Below are 20,913 nucleotides of genomic sequence, written 5' to 3' on the forward strand. Positions count from 1 at the left end.
GCAGCTACAGATTTGCACACACTTGGAGAGATTGTGAGATTTTATCAACTACTACTTCAGTTTCAGAAAATTCTGCTCTGGTAGCGCTGTGAGCACTTGAATAGTTATGGCTCTACCATCTGCTTGTCTTTGGTAATGTTGTTATTTCCTTTTTTTTTTTTTTTTCTTTTTGGCTTTTTTTTTTTTCCAACTTTACTCATGCTATGATATTTAGAAAATGCAAAAATTCTAGGTAACTCTAGGTTCATCTTACCTGCTGTCCTATTTGGCTGTTCATTCTGACCCAGGTAGAACAGGTGGATACAAACAAGGACTGAAAACTTCATAACATCAACTTGACAGTGGGATCTTGAAGGTCTTTTCCAATCTAAAAGATTCTGTGATAGTAGGGTTTTTCTGTGTGCTGTGGGGAGAACCATTTACACCTTCTAACTTCTGAGCCCAAGTTAGATCTCTTATGGGCTTTAAATACAAAACCTTCCTAACCTATATGCTTAAATTATGTTAAGAGATCAAGTATCTTCCCCACCAACACATTGTGTTTAATAGAGTAGGTTCTACCATAATATAAATTGACAATTACTTACTTTGCTTATAATATAGTTGTAGAAATAGGCTCAAATTAATTTGTAATTTTTTTATCATTTGAACAGCTTTTCAGACTTTTTTCCATTCTTAATTTCTCAGCACAATTGAATTTGATAGTTATTTCCTGAAAATTATTTCCTGTTTTTTTTTGTTTGACTGGTAAAAATACTAGCCATGGGAACCATGATAAACATGTTTGTATAACAACTCATAAAACTTGAATTGAGTGGGGTTTGTGTCATCAGCTGTCAGGCCTGGAGAAGATGAGTAGTTAACTGAGTAAGTAAAGTGTAACATTACCACTGACGGAACATTTCTTACCATTAAGCCTTCAAACTCTTATTCAGCTGTCAACACATGGGCACTTTCTGGAGCCAAATTCTCTCACGCTGTGCACTGCCTGCAGCTTGCCTGAAGCTCGACTTTGACTAAAAGTGTTGATTTCGCTTCTTTTAGCCTTGTTCTCATTTAACGTTAAAACCTGCTTAGAGTCTGCCTTTTATTCTGCAAAGTACACATGGATGTATCATCCCTCGCACACTTCCGATGCAGAGTTAAGGTGCTCAAAAGATATGCTAGCAATCTTAATGAATAATTGATTAGAGAGGAGTCTGGCAGTGTTAATTGTGAGGTGCAGCTGAGTGAATGCCAAAACAAAAGCTTCTCTAAATGTTTCCGAAAACCTTGTAAAGTCTTTAGCATTGAGCAACAGGGTCAGTGCACTGAAGTGGAATTTAAAGGAGGTTCTTGAATGTAATGGATTTTGACTTCCCTTTGTCATGTGCCTCAGTGCATCATTGATTGAGCACTCATTTGTTAAATCAGCTGTATTTTTTGCCATTTGTCAGAGCATAGACACTTACTGCAGCCTTTTTCCTTCTAAACACGAGTTTCTTGTCTTAATAAATCACAGGTGTAAATTAGTTTTTATCTGAGGTGATCAATTTTTCAAGCAGAAAGGCGGGTGAAGGTGGTCACAAAGAAACATATTGTGAGCTTTTATTTTCTTAACTATTAGGAGGAAAGGGAAAGGGAAAGACCAGGGATACATTTTAGCTGAAACATCGATAATTCATGTCTTTAAATTCAGCTTCCAGCAAAATGCTCAGAAATTATTTCATTTGGAAAGCACTAAATGATGTGCATTGAAAGAGTAGTTCAAGGTACCCAGTGTTGAGTCAGTTCTTTGAGAAATGAGCAAAGGAAACCTGAGGGTTAAGGAACAATCAGCGTCCAATATGTTTGCAGCAATGAGAGATGCTCTCTGATTAGTGGAAAGGCTAATTACCTGGAGTATGCAGGACCACTGTAGGTGCTGTGCGTACCTGATTAGAGCTTGGACAGCAGGGCAGAAGAAAGAAGACCTTGAGAATGTGCTAAAAATACCTCTTTATGTAAGCAGATGCTATTGCCCTTGGAAGAGAATAGTCACTTATTCAGAATGGTTATTGCTGCTAATTATAAGAATTCTGTGGATGGGCCATCAACTTCTGAGCAATGTACTCTTACGGTATTTAATACAGCAATTACATGTCAAATTGGAAATGTTCATCCTGAGACTCTCTGCTTGCTGGATAAATGACCAAATCAGATTTATTTACCAACTGTCTGAGCAAGTTGCCAGTAGCTGTGAGGGACTGAAGATAAGCTGATGTTGGGAGTTTTTCCAATGTTGATACTAGTAATGGAGTTAAAGGTGTTTCTTGGTCTCATCATTAAGTAAGAGTTATTGAGAAAACTTACATGACAAAAAAAATGCAGAGAGCCTCTGTGTCCTGCTGGGTATAGGCTTAAATGTTAGGTACTCTTGGAAGTCAGCTCCTTGAAGGGTTATACTTTTAATTTTTTTGGAGAAGATTTTGAGGAGAGGTGAAAAAGAAAGGAAAGGAACAGAAAGGAATGAGCCTCAAGTAGACTAGGGAAGGGAAAAGTCAGTCACGTTGACAGAAGAATTTAAAGCTTTTAATTAGCATAGAGTTCAGCAATGGTACAGCCTAGATGTAATTAGAGTGAAGAAGGATGGAGAAACAATCCTCAGCTCTGACAACACCTCTTTTTTAAAACAAACCTTCCTGCTAGGGGCAGAATGCTTCCTTTCTTTGGGAGGAGCTGTAGATGCTCAGCAGCATGGTCAGGCTTAGGTCCATCATAAGCAACACTATAAATTTACCACAGAGTAAATTTAGGTGTAGATTTGCTGGTGAGTGGAGTGACAGTGTATTTTCTGTGAATCGTGATAAGCAATTAAATTATGACTGTGACTTGATAAGTATGTTTTGTTTGCTGGCAAGTACACTGCAGTGACACCTGCTAACACTGCAAGGGCTGTGCCCCCCCAGCAGAACCCTTTGCTCCTAGAGCCTACTCTGCAGGTAGCGTGTAACTTAAGCAGCTGTTTTCACTTTTGTTACTGTCAGGCGCTGGGGACAGTTTCCTTTCTTCTCTCTCTGGCTCCTTAGACTCTATCAAAAGTGTGAATCTGAAACAAAACAAAATAAAGCTTCAGTCCACATCTTTGCTCAGCCTTTACATGTACATTTTCCTGTCTTGAGTTCTTTTAAACTGCAGCTATCAGAAAGAATAAAATAGTGCATCACCTAGTAGAGTACTGAAGTGATCATCCAAGCAATTTTCTTCTCCCTGAAGCCAGACAGCCAAAGCTTTTTATTACTGACTGACTGAACTTCCTGTGTCTGTCTGTCTAGGTTGCTAGGCCACCTCGTTGTCATGATTTGTGATGTTGGAGGCTTTTGATTGTAGGCAAACCAGAAATGCTAATTTAAGTATAATATTTACATTTAAAAACCCCTCTTACATAAGATATATAAAAAATAACTCAGCAGTTTTATCTTGTGTGTGTGTATGTGTGTGTGTGTATGTAAAGCTCTAGAAGGTATCTGGCAAGCAATCTTTCAACTCTCTTCTTAGTGTACCTTCTCAGTAAAACAGTGTGGTTAAAAAAAAAAGGTATGTCTTTAGATAGCTTGCAGCTTGGGAACGACCATCCCAAGTTATTATTACTTTTAGCCTTACAGGATGGTTATTTTTGCTCTGTGTATGAGGTAGGCTGATGTCCTTTTTGTTTGATCCAGAAATGAGAGGGATGATAGCATTGTGGCCTTTTAGTAATAGGGCCTTGATTTGCCCACTGGGGTGTTGTGCCAACCTGTATTGTGTGCATTTGCATTGCCTGAAACTGATTTGGAAAAGAAATGGTTGCGTGTAATTGAAAATAACCAAAACAGTTATTTTTTTGGCTTTGTCACCTGTGTGAGAGTATAAAGTAAGACTTCAGGAAAAAAAAATCTGTGAAATTGTGTCTTTTTCACATGCAAATTACATTTTAAAAGGGCTGATAATAAACTGGTAGTGAATAAACTGGTGGGTATGGATCTGCTCTCTGAAGAAACAGACTTTTCAGACCTAGGCAGACAGGAGGTGTACATCTCATTTTCAAGCAGAACCAGTATTTAACACCAGGATGCAGCTGTTTGACCCTCCCATGTTATCAGTATTGAAACAGCTGGGTGGTGAGTTGCTTTTGTGGTTTCAGAGTGGTAGATTGCAATGAGGTGTAATGCTCATTATTAGGTTGCATATCACTGAATTATCTTAGATCAATGAGGCAAACAGTGCATCTGAGAACTGCTTTGAAAATCATGTCAGATAATCTTAGAATAAGTTAAATCTTGCTACTTTCCCTGCAATTCCCATGTTCAGGGCAGGGATGGATAGAAGGTGATTCAGTTCAGTGTTCTACAGCTTCTGTGGAGAAGTCCTGTCTGCCATCCACGAGGTGAAACAGTTTATGAAAAGTGTTAGGCACACAAAATAGGCAAAACCAAAACTCTTGTTGGTTAGAAAATCCTAGAAACCCCCAGTAAAAATCAAAGGCCTTAGGGAATGTTTTGTCCCTTCAGCTGATGAGGTTCTGTGAATGTGTGTGGGATGTCATCTGAGTAATTACGAAGAATTCCAGTTTTAAAAGGAACATATTCTACTTGTAGAATGAGAATTATTCTGGATCCAGAGGACTGGGGCTTTTGTAAATTTAAGTGCACAATTAGTCTAATCCCATACTGTGAACTTCCAGCCTTGGCAGTGGTTCTTTGGGAAGAGCTGGAGCAAAGCCTGAGAAGGAGTCACAAAGGAGCCACCTCTGGAGCTGTGGTTCCCTGAGGACAAAGTAGACAGAAGATTCTTGCTCTAAGAAGAGGAAGGTAGAAATCTTGGATAACATCTTTTAGTTGTCCTCTTGTTTTACCTCCTGTAAAATAGAAACACCTTCCAAGTTAACATTGTCTTGTCATTTGAGCTCTTAAGAGCTGAAATCAAAAAAAGCCTTTGTTGTGGGGGCTGTGAGGGAAATATTTTCTCTTCCTTTGGTTCCAGTCTCACACACCAGCTCCCTTTCCTGCCTAGACAGTCTCTGCTAGACTAGGACTATTTTGTTTTCAGAAACAATTTTCCCCCTCTGGAAATATTCTGTTATGTTACTGAATCAAAGACCCACATTTCAGGGCAGATGATTTAAATGCACAACCAGTATTCATATCAGACAGGGGAAAAGCAGCCTCCTTCTGATGGCAAGCTGGAGTGGCACAACCCATACAGGAAATTGAAGTACAAAGCCAAGTTTTGTTTGCTGCCCTCCTCCCTTTCTTTTTTCTTTTCCGGTTTGTTTGTTTGTTTGTTTGTTTTGTTGTTGTTGTGTTTTTGTAAAGCAGTTCTTTATGATGCCTCTGCCTGACTTTTTTACCTTTTCACTGTCACTTGAGCAATAGTGTGATATTGAACAAATGCATTGGTCTTTCGTCTTGAACATGAGAGCTGTATCTAGTGAGTAATACATAAAAAATGAACATGTTTGGAGCAGATGGATGAAAAAAAAAGAAAATCACAGATACTCCAAGGGTCATATGGCATTGATAACCAGAATGAGATTCTGGCCCATTCTACCACATATGAGAACCCCCCCTGCATTTTCTTGTTGCAGATGTGCATGTTCAGCACATTAAAATGTGTGCTAAGTAGATTGTCTGCTCCGTGGGGATATTCAAAACAAGGCAGAAGTTTTGTGCTGCCAACCCTGTGTTTGGGCACTAGGCTGGAGGAGGGGTATCTGAGCACTTGCATAACCACAAAAAGATATCAATAGGAGAAAAGAACTTTTTACTGACTGTGTAGAATTTGCAAAATAACAGATAATCAGTGTAGTCAAGCTGAAGCATATTTGGAGTTTGAATTGGGAAGCAACTTTTTTTGGTAAGAAATAATTATGGAATTCTTTAAATAGGATAAAGTTTCTTTTGTATGTAAATGATCTCAATTTAATCAGTTTGTTTAAACAGAATCAGATTTCTGTGGTTTGAAGTTTTTTAACCTTACTGTACTAGAATGTGTATTTATGATTTTGAGGCAGTTATTTTACTGCCACAGAAAGGTGGTTTATGATCCTTTTTCCTTGTTCACAGTCATTAATAACATATTCAACTCATGAACGTTCAGTGATTTATGCACACTTGAGCTCGGCTGAATACTATAATATCCTACTCTAACCATTAAAAACAGTTTTCACAAGATAACGTTAGGTCAGAACACAGAGTAGGCTGGTTAAATTGTATTATTGATTGCTGCTTTCTGAAGATTTTCCTCAGTTGTGTTTAAACCCTGTGCTTTTGCTTGTTACTGGCTTCTAGAAAAGAAGGCCTGGCAACATAATCTGAATTGAGATGTCTTGCTTTTGATGCCAGGTTGGAAGTTCACGTTTATATAGTTTAATTTCTTATATAAATTATCGCAAATTGTCTAGTTGAAGGTTTTTTGAAGACAAGGGTGCATCTTCAGTTGAGTCTTCCAAAGTGGAGAGTATGTGCTCATCCACTACAGAACATACTGTGGAAGTTAACGTTTTTATTAATTAAATATATTAATGCAGGACTTTATCTGAAATTTATGAAGGTGTAGAAAGCAAGAAAGATTTGGGTTTACTACTGGGTTTTCAATCAGTTTAGTTTTTGTGTGTCCTGTAGACATCTTGTAGTCTGCCACCCACCCTCCCCAGGGGGTGGATTGGTAGTGTACCAGCTGGTGTATTCTGTTTGTAAAATGTGAGATAATCACTCCTGTAAGACAACAGTTGTAATGTCTGTAGAAATGTATTTGGGAACATTTGAAAAGAAGTAATAAATACAAGTACCACCCTTTTTTTTCTTAATGTTGTCTTCTAGCCCATTTATAAAGATCTGCATATTTTTTAATGTTATTGCTTTCACTGACTGTGTATATGTGTTTGCATGCATTAAGTTTCTTCTTCAAGAACATTTATTTGACACTGAACCTGCTGGCTTCCTAGGAAAACAAATCCTTTTTTTCTCCCTCTATGTAAACTGTAGTATTTGACTCCTCTTGAGTATGTATTCATTATCTTAAAATAGAAAAAACCTCTCCTCCCTGTGCTCAGAATGAACATTATTGCTGAATTCTCAGGCCTAGGAGAATACCGGTTGCACTGCAAGCAAATCATTTTCTAATCTGTGTGGTTGAAGAAACTGTTCATTTCATACAAAAAGGTATTAATCATATTACCCCTCCTTAAATACCACTTTGCTTTGCCCTTCCTGCATTTGCAGAAGACGACACAATCAAATGGCAAACCTGTGTTTTTGTTCCTTTTCAAAAATCCCTGACAAGCCCATGACACAGGGTACTGCTGTAGCTGTACATTTCTATTCATTATTGATGACTTGGGGCCAGGCAGGCAGCACAGAACACAGGCAATATAGATTACCATATTGGGGGCTGGGCTTGGGGGGTTTCTGCGTGTGCATGGGCTTGTGTGCTTTTGGGTTGGGTTTGGCTTTAGAAATGCTCAATGCTGAGTGGAAATCCTACCTGAGAATAATAATGGAAACAGACTGAATGAGATTTGTCATACATTTTACTAAAACAATTCAGGGTACTTAGACTAAAGATAAAAAAAAAAAAAAGAATGTATGAGCTCGCTTGCTCTCAAACTAATGGTTAATAGCTTAACTTTCCAGTGGACTTGGGAATGATCTTGAAGGATCCTGAGGGATTTGAAGGGCATTTCTCACCTTACAAAGTGCAGGTAGCACTTTGGTTGATGAGAAATTTTTCTGATAAAGCCAATGTAACCTGTCTAATTTATAACAATAATTACAGACAAACTATGCTGTTGGTTTGATTTGGGGTGGGGGTGGTAGTATCTCATTTCATGAATACCACAGATAAAACCCACATTTTGGGGAAGTGGGAGAATTCTGCCAGCACTTTAGTGATATGTTTTAGATGGTATTTCTGAATAGCAGGTCACCAAGAGACCTTTGCAATGCTAAGAAAGTGTTTTACTACTACTGATGCATAATTAATCCTTACAGGTTTTTATTGGCACAACACTCCTGCCCATTACATAAAGTTTTTATTTTCTTGCAGATATCAAGGAGGAGTTTTACAGTGTTTATATTTGCACTGTTTGAGGTTTCTGGCTTGAAGAAGAATGAAGGAGATCAGAGTTTATTTAAACATAGTGTTTATGTTAACAAAATGTGCTTTGCTTTATATGTGGTAGTGTCTTTATACAGAACCTGTTCTACTTAATAGTTTTCAATTACATGGAAAGCTATAGAAAGAAATAAGTAGAATCAATTTTGATAACTGCTTGTAACTGCTCATTTCTCTAGAATTTGCCATAGATTTTCTCTGAGGTTTCTGTAATCATTCCTTTATGCTTCTGGTTTTTTTCACACAACTGATCATCATGACAGGAAAAGTAAACGCACAGATTAATTCATTCAAAGTTTATTTAATTCAAAGATTATTGTGTCAAAATAATTTTTTGAACATTGATCGGAATAAAATGGTATCTGTTAAAGGGTGGTGAGGTCCAATCCCAAAAAATGATAGAAAAGTCTTGTGGGGATCTTGCCTGTTGGAGCTATGACTTGGGACTGTTTCAATTCAGTTTTACATGTAGAGCCCTTTAAAGTAAGGCTGGTGTAGAGCATAAAAACTGCATCCTTTTCCTTTGGGAAGGAGAGGCAAGAAACCTTCCAGTGGAAGCATGGCACTTAGCTACTCCAAAAAGCAGTGTCAGTCAAAGCAGAATGTTTACTTCATGTGTTCCTTCCATTTCTGCGGGTCTGGTTTCTTTTGTTGGGACTTAGGACTCTTCAATGTGTCTCAAAATACAGAATCAACTCTCTGGCTAATTGAACAATACAGTAACTTCTGGTTCATGAGATTGTTTTCCTTGGAAGGTCCCACAGCACCATCTAGTGCCATCTTGTCCTAGTGCCACATGGCTTTGTGGGAGCAGAGGTGCTGAGGCTGGCATACTTTGCTGGGAATGGTTTCTTAGTAATTTAAATTAGGATTTGCCTCTGACTCGGCATAGATTGCAATACAGGGGAAATTTAGATTATTTGTAACTTTCTTCTTCAAGAAAACAGACTTAAAAATTGGGTTGAAAATTAACTTTTCTTGTGAAACATGTTTGTTACTGCTCCTGCATTTCTTTTTTCTGTGTACAAAACAAAGGAGAAATTGTGGTGCATCCTTAAGACTTCACTAAAATACCTTTCACTGATTTATCCCTCAACACATGTAATTAGGTTTATTATGTCCTTACTATACTTTAAACCCTTTTTCAAGGAAGGGCTGTGCTTATCCCTATAGACATCCTAATCCTACAATCTCTGGGCCTTTCCTCCTCAGTCCCACTGAGGTCATGCTCATATGGTGTGGAACCTGCTTGCAGTTGTAGAAATTACAGGATTGTGTCCAAGGGATTTTTGCAAAGACAAGGGGGCCACTCTGAAAAGAGTAAGGGTGTGGATGATTGAAAAGTTCCTTTCTCACTTTTGTGTCCTCTAGCAAAGGCCCACTTAATGCCAGTGTATAAACTCCTATCCTGACATGCAGAGCCATAGTGATCTTGTTCTCTGCTGATACCCCATGAGAAATTGATTTGAATAGGAACAAACAGTGTTTAATGAGCTGGAATTATGAAAAATATTTGCATAGGAGGAAGTTTCAAAAGGCTGCATTGAGGTGGAAGGTAAAGGAGAGGAAGAAGGTCTTGGGGCCAGGAGTGATGGTCAGCAAAAGCAAGTGAAGAGGAAATGGGAAGAGGAAAATGTAGCTCCTGCAAGCTCAACAGTATCCTAGAATGCACTGCAGATGGCAACAAGACAGCTGAATTGAATGTGTTGCGAAAGAGAGAGGCAAGAAGAAGTTGCAGGGAGGTATTACAAGTTTGGTGGATATGGCTTGATCCTGTTCCAGATACGTGAACAAAGGCCCACTGGAATCTCCTTGGTCACATGCAGAGCTGCTGCGGAGAGGTTGCAGCAGGTGGGAAGTATGGCCAGAAGCAGTACCTGGGATCCCACCTGTTGTGGGAGCTACTCCACGTCCTGCCAGCCAGCTCCCATCTAACTGATGGTTTCAGGTCGTTTGGTGGAAGTGGTCATTTCCAACTCTGACTGAGACTGTGTTGTATTTTGTACGTCATTCCAGATGCTACTCCCGTATCACCTGCGAAGCACCAAGAAGCTTTCATAGCTGCTTTAAAACTTCAGGGTCCTTACTGCTGTGAACTATTCTGTTGCTGTGTAAGAAGCAAATTTCTAATGTGTTGAAGATGCCCTCTGCTGGGAAAGCCGGGCAAACTGGGCTTATACATAGTTTTACCTTTCTAAAATACTCTTCTTATTCTTGGCTTAACTCTCAATCTGATACCAGAAACTTGCCCCTCAACTTTACTGAAAAGAATGCTCTCTCCTTTTGGTTCTATTCTTTACACTTCATCTGTGACAAGTGTGGTAGTGTTATTGCTGGTAGTTCAGATCACTGTATTTCTTGTTCTTCTGATCTGTTTTTGTTGAACTCTGGCTGCTCACATTCCTTTTGATTGCATTTTTTCGTGCTTGTATAAAATGTAGGCAAAAGGAACATCTGCAAAGAGTAATTATTAATAACTAGTGGAAATGCTTTTGATTTCTACTGTTATCTGATGTTGGTAAGCCTTTTAATATCATCTCATCCTTCTTTTTTTTTTTTCAAATTAATGTCCATTCCCACGATAAATACAACAGAACAAAGGTGGTACAATGTCTGGAACAACTCACAAAGCCCTCTGCATAATCTCACAGTTGATATGAAATCTGGTTTATTTTGCCCCTTCTGATAAATCAAAAGCCATTTTAACATAGTGCTTCTAATTTCACAGTTTTGTTATTAAAATCCAATATTGGCCTAATTGCATAAGTTACAGCTATTGTTGTGGTGTTTGTTTATAATTATAGTTGAGTTAGGGTTACTTAGAATTGCATTTTTGATTTTGTATTGTAGTTTGTTATCTTGGTGTGGTACAATGTTTATGATTTTACCAAAAATGTGTGAACTTAACTTCATACTCCTTTCAGTATCTTTTCAGATGTTACCATTATTTATTATGGGGAGAATGGGTGTATTTAGCATCCTGAAAAGCATCAATTAATAAGCCTTTGTTCTCCCCAGCTTTCAGAACAGTAATTTCATAAAAAACAGGGCATAAAGAGCTAAATTACTTTTTTTTTTGAATAATTGCAGTTGCATAAGCCTTCTCAGAACCAACAATGTCATTAGAGTAGCTGACAGAAGAGGGATGTGCAGTAGGAGTTTTACACTTGAAATAATTTTGAAAATAATTGAATCGGAAAACAAAAGACAGGTAATTATGTGACACCAAGAGCTTCCGTGATGTCCATGGGGGAGCAACACAGGGACACAAGTTGCATCTTGGGGAAATGACTGAAATTACAAGAATATGAGAAAGGTCTAATTTAATCTCTGAGATTGCGAGAGATAAAACCAAACATTTATGTCATTTACATGGGCACGGTGTTAGAAACAGGGGGGGACATGCTTTATTGTGGAAATCAGTTTCAGCATCTCAGTCAACAGAAATCTGTCATTTCTACTGCCATCTTTAAGTAAGTCAAATGAACAATATAGTTTGTATAGCCATGCTTAGAAAATATTAAAAGCTGTTTAAAAATCCCATATAAAGGTTGTCTCAAGGAGGCTCCTGCAGACACTGCATCCAAATACTAAGGGACTAAGGCACTTCAGTTACAGATTTGAAATCTTTGTGTTCAAATGGTTTAGTACTTAAAAACTGAGATATGTAAAATTCACAGTTGCCTCTGCACCCATGTTATCAGGCCCTTTTCTGTTATGCCCCCTCTGCATTCAGTGCCTACTGAATGCAAGACCTTGCCTGGTTCCAACTTGACTTTTAGTGGCTTTTGCCCTTCTGGTTTGGAACCAAGTATATATATTTAGCATAGGGGGTTTTATCTTGATCTGTGGTGTCTGTCAAGAGGTTCTGCATAGTTTTAAAACTACATGGGGGCAGATGGAAAAAGGGAGAAGGCAGCTAATTTCTGAAGATTTTGGTATGTGAAAGCCGTGTATCAGTAGAAGGAATGATTCTCTATATGATGTCTGAAGTTACAATTACTGCCAAGCAGTCTGACATGGGAGTACACTTTAAATCAGTTTATTCACAATGATGAATAATGTGGTATCACAGGTAATAAACAATGTGTTTACTCAGGGGTGGTGCTGTGAAGTGGAACTGTGGAGCTGTGACCAGTCTGAGGGGTGAGGATAGTGGGAGTCTTGTTCTCCTTCATTTGAATAGACTGAGAGTTGGCTCTGAGTGCTGCCGTGGTCTTTACAATCTCTGTCATGTTAGTGAAAACACTGAACAATCAGATTTTGAATTTTATGGAGTGCCTACTTTCTTTGTTTTGTGATTTCTGTTTTTGGAGAACATCTGTATTCTGTCAGAACTTGGGTGCTAGCTGTCCTGTTGCTCACAAACATGCCTAATGCAGACCTAGAAGCACTTTTCTAGAGGCAGGGTTCTCTTTTTAAAATGTAAAACATTATAAAGTTGTCTGCAAACTTGTTAAAAATAAAACAAAGAAAAAAAAAAAATGAAAAGCCACTTCCAAGCACAAAATCAAGGAAACAAAAGACATAAGAAACAGAAATAATACATATTTTGACATACAGTTTCTCTCTCATATTGTAGTCATAAAAACTACAGTTCTGTTTATTTGTTTGTTTGATGGTGAGGTGGGATGTGCAGGCTGGGGTTTATTGGCATTGTTAACTCCATACTCCAACCAACTGAGCTAATCCTTTTTTTGGTTCATCTTTCTTTTCCAAAAAGTGCCAGCAACTCTTGAAATAAAGTAATATGAGAAATACTGCCGTACACAGATGAAGACTAACTTTGTTCTCATTTATGCTTGTCTTCTGATGAAATGATCCAGTGTTCACAAGGTTTTTTTCTCAGACCTTACCCTATCAGTAGCATGGAAATGCTGCCCAGTAAGTTTTTACATAAACTGCTTACACTTCTGCTTCTTTTGTGTCCTGCTCTGATGAAGCATTCAAGAACATCTGTAGCATTAAGCACGAGTAGGTAATTGATTTCAGAAAATACATATTTGTTCAGAACCTTGATTACAAAACGCTTTTTTTTCTTTCTAGCCCTGGTTGTTAATACAAATCAGACGTGACTTTGGTTAAGGTTTTTCTCACTAGCGATTGCCACATGCGTGTCGTACTGATGACCTGTAAGAATGATGAAAAATTGCACGGGAAATTTGTGGGTAAAGGAAACGAAGGAAAGTTCACATGTATTTCATGCCTCATTACAATAATCCCTACTTGTCTTCTACCATGTGTCCCTCTGGATCTGTGCCCACCTTTCTCCTCCTATTTGCATAATTTCATTCTTAATGATTTGCCACCATAGTTTCAAATTCATTATGTGACTTCCCCTCCCTGTCTGATTTGGCAGCCAATTCCATGTATTGATTTTATATATTCTTTCGGAGAATAAACACCTCTTAATACCTGCTCTACAGCAATGCTGTACTGGATGAAACCTGTAGAAAACCTCTTAGCAACTTTATCTAATCAAAGCAAATAACAATTAAATCGGTCTCCAAGTACATCCTTGCTGTTAATATGTATATTTATGTACATGCTATCACACACAATCTGTATTGAAAATCTCTTACATAAAATCAGTTTCATGATCTTTACTGTAGAGAGATGTTTCCAGGTATCTGACTCTTCAGACTCCTATGTTGTATCAGTGTCTCATGTCAGGCTGACATTTTTTTCTGCCCTTTCCACTAAAATCGTTGAAATATATTCAGTCAGTCTTTCACATCAGAGGTGTAAATGGATTTCTTGAAAGTTTTTCTGCAGATAGCAAACAGCAGTCACTTTACAACTTTGACTCCATTGTGGGCAGCAGTCGGGAAGCTTAACACTCCACCCGAACTTTGAAGATGCTAAAACTGTGTAATGACCTTGCATTCTCAAGGGCAGATGCTCAGCTTTTGCTGGAAGTGCTAATCTACAATCTGTTTATCTCCATACAGTATGTATTTGACAGCACTTGCCTGGAAAGCAAGGCAGGGAAAAGCGTTGTCAAATTTAGTTCCTTTTTCCTCTCTGATGGTCTCTGTGTCCAATGGACTTAGAAATGGTCATCTTTATTTTAATTTTTAGCTTCCTTTGTGCTTCTCAGCCAGTTGCAGTCTTAGAAAGCAGCCACACTGCCAGTGTCAGAATATTCTCATCTTTGTGAAGCCTCTGCTGGAGCACAAGCTGGGCTCTGGAGTAACTGTTTTCTGCCACATTTTCTTTATTCTTAGTGAATCAGACTTTGGGTTTTATCTTCAAAATGTAAATTGTCTCCTGCATTTTCTGTCTGTAGGCTTTAGACTCGAAGTGCTCTATTTATTATTCTTTAGTGGGTATGAATTGAAATGCATCACATAATGCTCATGAGCACATTGAGGAGCATATTCCTAATGAAGAGGTAATGTGTCGAAGCAAGGTGCTGTGTGCAGGGAAAGGTAATGCCTTTTGTTAGACAGATACACCATGGTCAGGTAAGCCCTTCCTCAAATCTGGGGCAGGAACCTGAAGAGAAGGGCTTTAGCATATAAAAGCACATCAGTGTTTTCAGGTAACATATAAATGGGCTTTATATCCCCGAAGTCCATCAGTTGGCTGGGTAACAGAGGTTCCCTCCCTGAATAAATCTTGCCTTGCTTGCACCTGTAAACCATCACAGCCACCACAGCACTACTGACTGAAGAAAAAAACCCTTTGGTTTTAATGTAATCCCTGTGGTTTTTCAAACTGGCACTCCATATCAAAATAAAACATTAACATCAAATTACTCTGATTCAGCAACAACATCTATTTTTTAAGATGAACAGTCTGTTCTGTCAGGTAATTGTTTAGCTTCCCAGGGAATTGCCTATGAGTTGCAAATGGGAAAGTTCAACCTTGTAAATCCTTTCTGCGGTGAGGCAACAGGAAACCCTCTTCTGATTACTAAGATCACCAGGTCTAATAGCAAAATTTAGTAACAAATTGCTAGAATTGACCTTTTGAATGCTAGATTTGCAGCATGTTCAGTCAGGAATCTGTTTATGGTGTATAGGAGGATTTTCTTCCTCTCCACTTACAGAATTACAAGAAGTGTTACTGTCACAGAGGTGCCGTTTCCTTTTGTGACACATGCTTTGAATTAGCAGTGGCTGTTGCCCATTGTGTTAGTATCAGCAAGCTTCTAAAGTAAATAAGTAGCAAGTCACAACTCCCATCCTAAAGAGGAAGGACACCATCTTGATTTATCAGCAAGATAAAGAGGAAGGTTGCTTTGGTTTGGTTTGGTTTTTCACCTTGGCTACTTTTTTTTTTTTTTTTTTTTTTTTTTTTTGGTAACATATAAAACCACACCAAGGCATGAAGTGCATAAGAAATGACTAATGGTGCTGAATCAATGCGTTCCTTCAGATTCAGAGGAGAGCTGGCTGTGTTCTCAAGCTGCCAGTGTGCTCTCTTCTCCCTACACTCAATGCTTAGTTGGAGTATAGGATGCTTTTGGAGCATCACGTCCTGCTCCATCCATGCTCCTCTTCACTCGTGCAAAGGCCCGAAGGTAGAACCCTGCTGCACTGGTGTTCTGCCATCCCAAAGTTGCAGGAGGCCAGGGGAATACTCAGGCACTTGGTAATGTTTGGTAGTATTTGAGGTGTACAGTGTAGTTGTCAATGGGGATAGGGGAAGAAGGGCAAAGTCTGGCTCATGTCCGCTTAGCAGTAGTCCCTAAAAGCTGGAGTTGGGTCACTCTGATGAAGAGACTGTGTTGTACCTACATTACACAGATCTTGCAGTCAGTTCTTCCTCATAGATTCTGCTGTGTGCAAGTGTCAGTTCAGCCCTTGGTGCCTCCTCCCTTCCTCAACTTCTGTTTCTTCCTCTCCAGCTGCTGTACTTGAACACTTATATTTCTTCATATCTGTTATCTGCATTTTGGTCTAGACCTCCTGTAAATACTGAGTGACTCCCTGAAGCAATTCTCACTGCTTCTACTTCTCATTTTAGTCTTTTATGATCTATCTCAATTGTGACATTTGCAAAAAGATAAATTATTATGGATAGCTAAGCTGTGGGGCAGTCAGATATGGCATGTATTATTTATTTTGAAATATGTTTTTAAATTCTGCAGAGCCTTCAAGTTGCACAGCTTAACTGTTACCTCCTTGATCCTTCTCGTCTGCTATAATTTGTGGCATTTATTTGTTGCATTTTGTTTTAGGAGCACAATAGGAACTCTCTGTGGCTGATTGTCTGGATCTGTGATTTTTGTGGATGCAGAAAGCAAATACAAAACTAGTTGTTTAAATTTTTTCTCTATATTCACTTCCAAAAGACTGAAGTAAAGCCATGTTACTCAAAGTTAGGTGAAAAGTAGGGGACAACTGGTTTTTTTTGTTCAATTGTTTCTCACTTACAGCTAAATAAAACATAAAATAAGCACCCTTTTAGATAAATGTGAGCGCATTTTGGACATTTTTCCTTTACAAATAAAGTTTGTGAATAGCTGAAAAACTAGCTCTTCTTGTGACCTATCTGGATGAAGAACAGTCTTGGCCTAGAGAAGTTCTGAGCAAGCTCTATGAATTAGCATGCATTAAATGATAGAATCATTTTATTGAGCAATAATAAAATATTGAAGTCAGATGGAAGGATGATGGGGAATTGCTATTTGCAGCTCTGAAAGTGATGCATGTCATGTTAACTCCCAACCCAAACAACTCATTCTAAGATTTGCTTTCATGAAACTTAAAATCCTCTGTTTTGTCCAATCATCAGCTTTAAACCTGTTCCTTGTCAGTGAAGACAACAAATCTTTTTGCTTGCATCTGCCTGGGGGATGTGGAAAGCCGAGGTGGTCCTGTGTGATTAAATTAGATGAAAGACTTGCCTTCTACCAGTGAGACATGAAGTCTAATCAAGTGAAATGAGTTTTGAGATCTCAGCTCATTTCCTTGGGGAATATCTGCTTACATTACACAGTCACGACACCTAATTCATCACAGTTGATGCAGCTTATGCTCAGAAGAGGACCTGGGACTGGGTGGCATGGGACTTGATCACAAGTCTCCCCCTAAGGAGGAGCTGCTTAGTGAAGTTAAGATACAGCACACTGAGGGGAGATCTTTAATATGTATTTTTTTTAATAAATGATCCATATTTCTGTGTATCAGATCTTTTAGAACACAAGGGTTTAGGTGCAAAAAGGTAAAACAAGGTACTTTGTGCTGAGTGTAGTTTATAAAATGATAGCTGTACAAATGTTGAAGGACATAGTGAAGAGCAAAGTTGAGCTTGTTATTTAATTTCTATGATGTTAAAGGATATTTATGTATTTCCATGTATTTAGGTAAGAAAGTAAAGATTATTCTGCCTCTCTAACAGACTGTTTTTGTTTGTTTCTTCCAGGGCATTGTTATAACTCCACTTCTACTTTTGCTTTTTGTAAGTATCATGATATTAAAATATCTTCTTACTGGGTAATCTTGGACCTACTGGATGTTATATTTAAGATGCAAGTTTGGGTGATTTTCACAATGCATAAATAATGAAGAAGATTTTTCTGGTCAGTATTTGAAATCAGCTGCCTCCCAGGAAGGCCATCAAAGTGTGAATGCAAACACAACCTACACTTCATTCTAAGATGACCAAAAGCTGTTGTCTTACAGAAGTGCAAAATGATATGCTGTTAGTCAGGCTGGGTAGAAGAAAAACACTTATCAGGTAGGGTGAGAACTCGGTTAGGAGAGCTCTTGGAGAGCTTTCACTTGCAGGAGCTGGACAGGATTGTACTGATCTGAAATGGATGAGAATAATTGCAAAAGCATTATTCAGATAAACAGAGCCTTGCTTTTGGGCAACTAAGCCTATGGGTATTTTTGTGGTAGAGGTTAGCAAGACAGATTACTGGAGCCCCTGTGCCTCACTAAATGTGATACTGCTTCATTCCTGTTAGTTCAAGATTTCTATTCCAATTGTTAGTCTTCAGTGAGGGCCTTGGATTCTTACAGTTCATGGTAGAAGAAAAAAGGAGAAGACCAAGCTTTATCTTCATGTTTTATAAAGGCATGGATATTTAGTCAGCATACAATGGAGAGGCTTTTGCAGGTGGGTGGTGGTGCTTTAGTAAGTCCCTTGTCAGACAGGAAGTCTTGGAGCTTGAGGATTTGCTGGCATAGCTGGTGTGATGTGGTGCATGTTGCTGAGGGCTGTGGCTTTGTGAAGAGCAGGGAATATAGGCTGAAGCACTTAAATGATTTCAAGGAAGGCATACCTTTTCTTTTATGTTTGTCTTACTGATGGCTTTGTATGTAAGCAGCACACTGGAAAGGGGGGAAGTGGGAAGTTGGTCTGAAACAATTTATTAGTGGCATGCAAGGGATGCACTGTTCTATAGCAGGGATGCTTAAGCAACATACGGACTGTATACTAATATAGCAGCATAAACTGGGATAAATAGTACTCTGAGAGTTGCTGTAACATCAACTACTGCTTCAGAATAACTGTGTGGGAAGATATTTCTTTTACTAGAACAAATTGTAGTTCATTGATGTAGCTGTGTTCACACACAAACTGCTTTGACTGTATTGTATAGAGTGATACACACCAGCAAAGTTTTCTCGACACACCTGGGACCACACACTTATTGTAGGTTGAAAAAGATAACTTTTCTTAAAAAAAAGATGGGTGTTTTGTTATTTTTGTACTGAATATGTTGATTCAAGATGGCCTGCCTTACTGTTTTCCAGTCCTCTTCCCTCGTGTATGGAATGTGTTTCTTCCACAGGCATTCATTTAGACCTGTGCCTTTGTTTCTAAGTGACTGAAACTTCAGCTCTTTTTACAGTTGCTCACTGGTAGCTTCCTGCTTTACCTCACTGAGTTTGATGCTCTGAATAGTCAAAAGGGATATTTTGTGCAGAAAATGAAATGTTAAGGAAATATCTGCATATCTTTTCAAGCAAGGTAAAGATCTTTCCTTTGGCATCTTTATAGACAGATAACAAGATATTCTGCCCCATAAATACAGTGTTCACTGTTCCTTCTCAGAAGAAGTGGTAAAACTTCATGTGTGTAAAAAGGCAAATCATGTCTCTGTTCTTCCTACCAGCCCTGGACACATTTGTATGAGAAGTGTGTAAAATGCACATTAATTTTTGGGTGTTTTGTAGCATGACTTGGGCTTGCTTTTCTTGAGGAAGATAGGCACAATAATTGCTTTTTCATCAAGTGTGATAAGCAAACTAGTCTGGGGATGAGGGGAGTTACAAAAACTGTGGGTATTTGTCACAAAGCCCAAAACTTGAGGACTTCTCTTGTGGTATGTAAATATTTAAAACTTCTTGAGGTCTTTGTTGAGGGTTTCACACATGAAGAGCAGCATTCTGGTCAGCCCAGCAGCACACTTTGCTAAGATGAGGCTTGCCTTCTCTGAAGGTTCAGTTTATCCGGTGATAGGTATTTAGGACAGCTAAATGTGCACACCCTGAGTTCCCATGTCCTCACAGTCTGTAGTTCGGACTGCTGAAACCTTTTTTCCTTGTGAACCTCTCTAGTTTTCCTCTGAGTTTCCTTGATGCGTTTGGCCTGGTGAACACATACTGGATTCAAGCACACAGTTCACATGTTTCTCTATGCTTGCTTACAACCTGCAGCTTCATCATTTCATGTGGTATTGGGGAGTTGCTGTGGAGTGAGAAACACTGACTAGAAAATTGCTGGTTATCTTCTCTAAACCATTCATCAGTTTAGTCATGCAACTTACCCTTAATGCTTAATTATTGCAGGGTAGAATTTTCAAGTTTCAAAATAAAACTTCTCTTTACCTCAAAATTAACTGAGCTGGCCTTCCAAATGCTATTCATGGATCTTTCAAGTCAATGTCATCAATGAATTTTAGTTCCCGAGTCTGGTACTCACGAGCATTAACTCTTCCACACAGTTGTGCTATGCTAGTCTGAATGCTATATTGCATTAGTGATCATATTTGTTAGCCTCCCTGTGTACAGTGCATAAAATACCTTTAGTGCTGCCAGAAATAAAATACATTGTTGTCTATTAGCTTGTTTTTGTTATATAGCTTAACCTGAGGTAGCAGTTATTGTTTATATTTTGCCCTGTGTGCACCAGAGAATAAAATGTTCTGAACTGCCTTTTTGTTCATAACTGCCCAGTAATGTAAATATAAATTGTCTAAACAACATTGATAAAAGCATGTTGAAGCTATAATAAACAGTGTACTTAATGCAAAGAATTTATCATCTTAAATGAACAATGTTGAACAGGACTACAGTTACATTTCTGAAAAGTGTATTTCTGGAATGAAACTTCTGGTGTAAAGCTTACTCAAAAGTAACATTATAAGAGGTTTGGATTAATATAATGAAGCCTTAAATACTGTGCATGTAATTGCTGGACTGTATGAGGATGCTTAGCTAAATTTTATAAAGAATATCTGACTTTGTCACAGATACCTCTGATTAACATTTTGCCTAATAAGAGGCTATTGAATCTTTCTTCCCAGATATGTTCATCAGCAGTATCACCATCTTCATGTTAACCCTTGTTATTAACAGTTAATATGTCACATTCCCAGCAAAGATGTTACGAATGGGCAATGTCCCATAACTGTATATAATTGGAGTTCATACATGTGGTGAGCAGGAGTGTTGAAACAAAGTTAAATCAGTTTCAAGTTAGCATGAGGTTATGCTGTTTGATATTTCTTTGCAGCATTCTGCAGTGCTTCATTAACAATGATCAGGCGTCTGTGTACCAAATCATTCAGAGAGTGAGGCTGTCCATCTCCCTCTTGTCGCTTTGCACGCTTAGCTG

General features: G+C 38.5%; 1 protein-coding gene across 2 annotated transcripts in view; it reads left to right on the forward strand.

Moving 5' to 3' along the window:
• The window catches only part of SLC10A7 (solute carrier family 10 member 7), a 139,989-nt gene that overhangs the window by 74,712 nt on the left and 44,364 nt on the right, over window positions 1–20,913 (forward strand). For both annotated transcript variants that reach the window (XM_082281250.1, XM_082281251.1), the window contains exon 6: window positions 17,488–17,523. In XM_082281250.1, coding sequence (XP_082137376.1) covers window positions 17,488–17,523 — 36 coding nt within the window. The remainder of the gene's footprint in view (window positions 1–17,487; window positions 17,524–20,913) is intronic.

The sequence above is a fragment of the Coloeus monedula genome, assembly GCF_965178545.1.
Source record: "Coloeus monedula genome assembly, chromosome: 5".
Taxonomy (NCBI): Eukaryota; Metazoa; Chordata; class Aves; order Passeriformes; family Corvidae; genus Coloeus; species Coloeus monedula.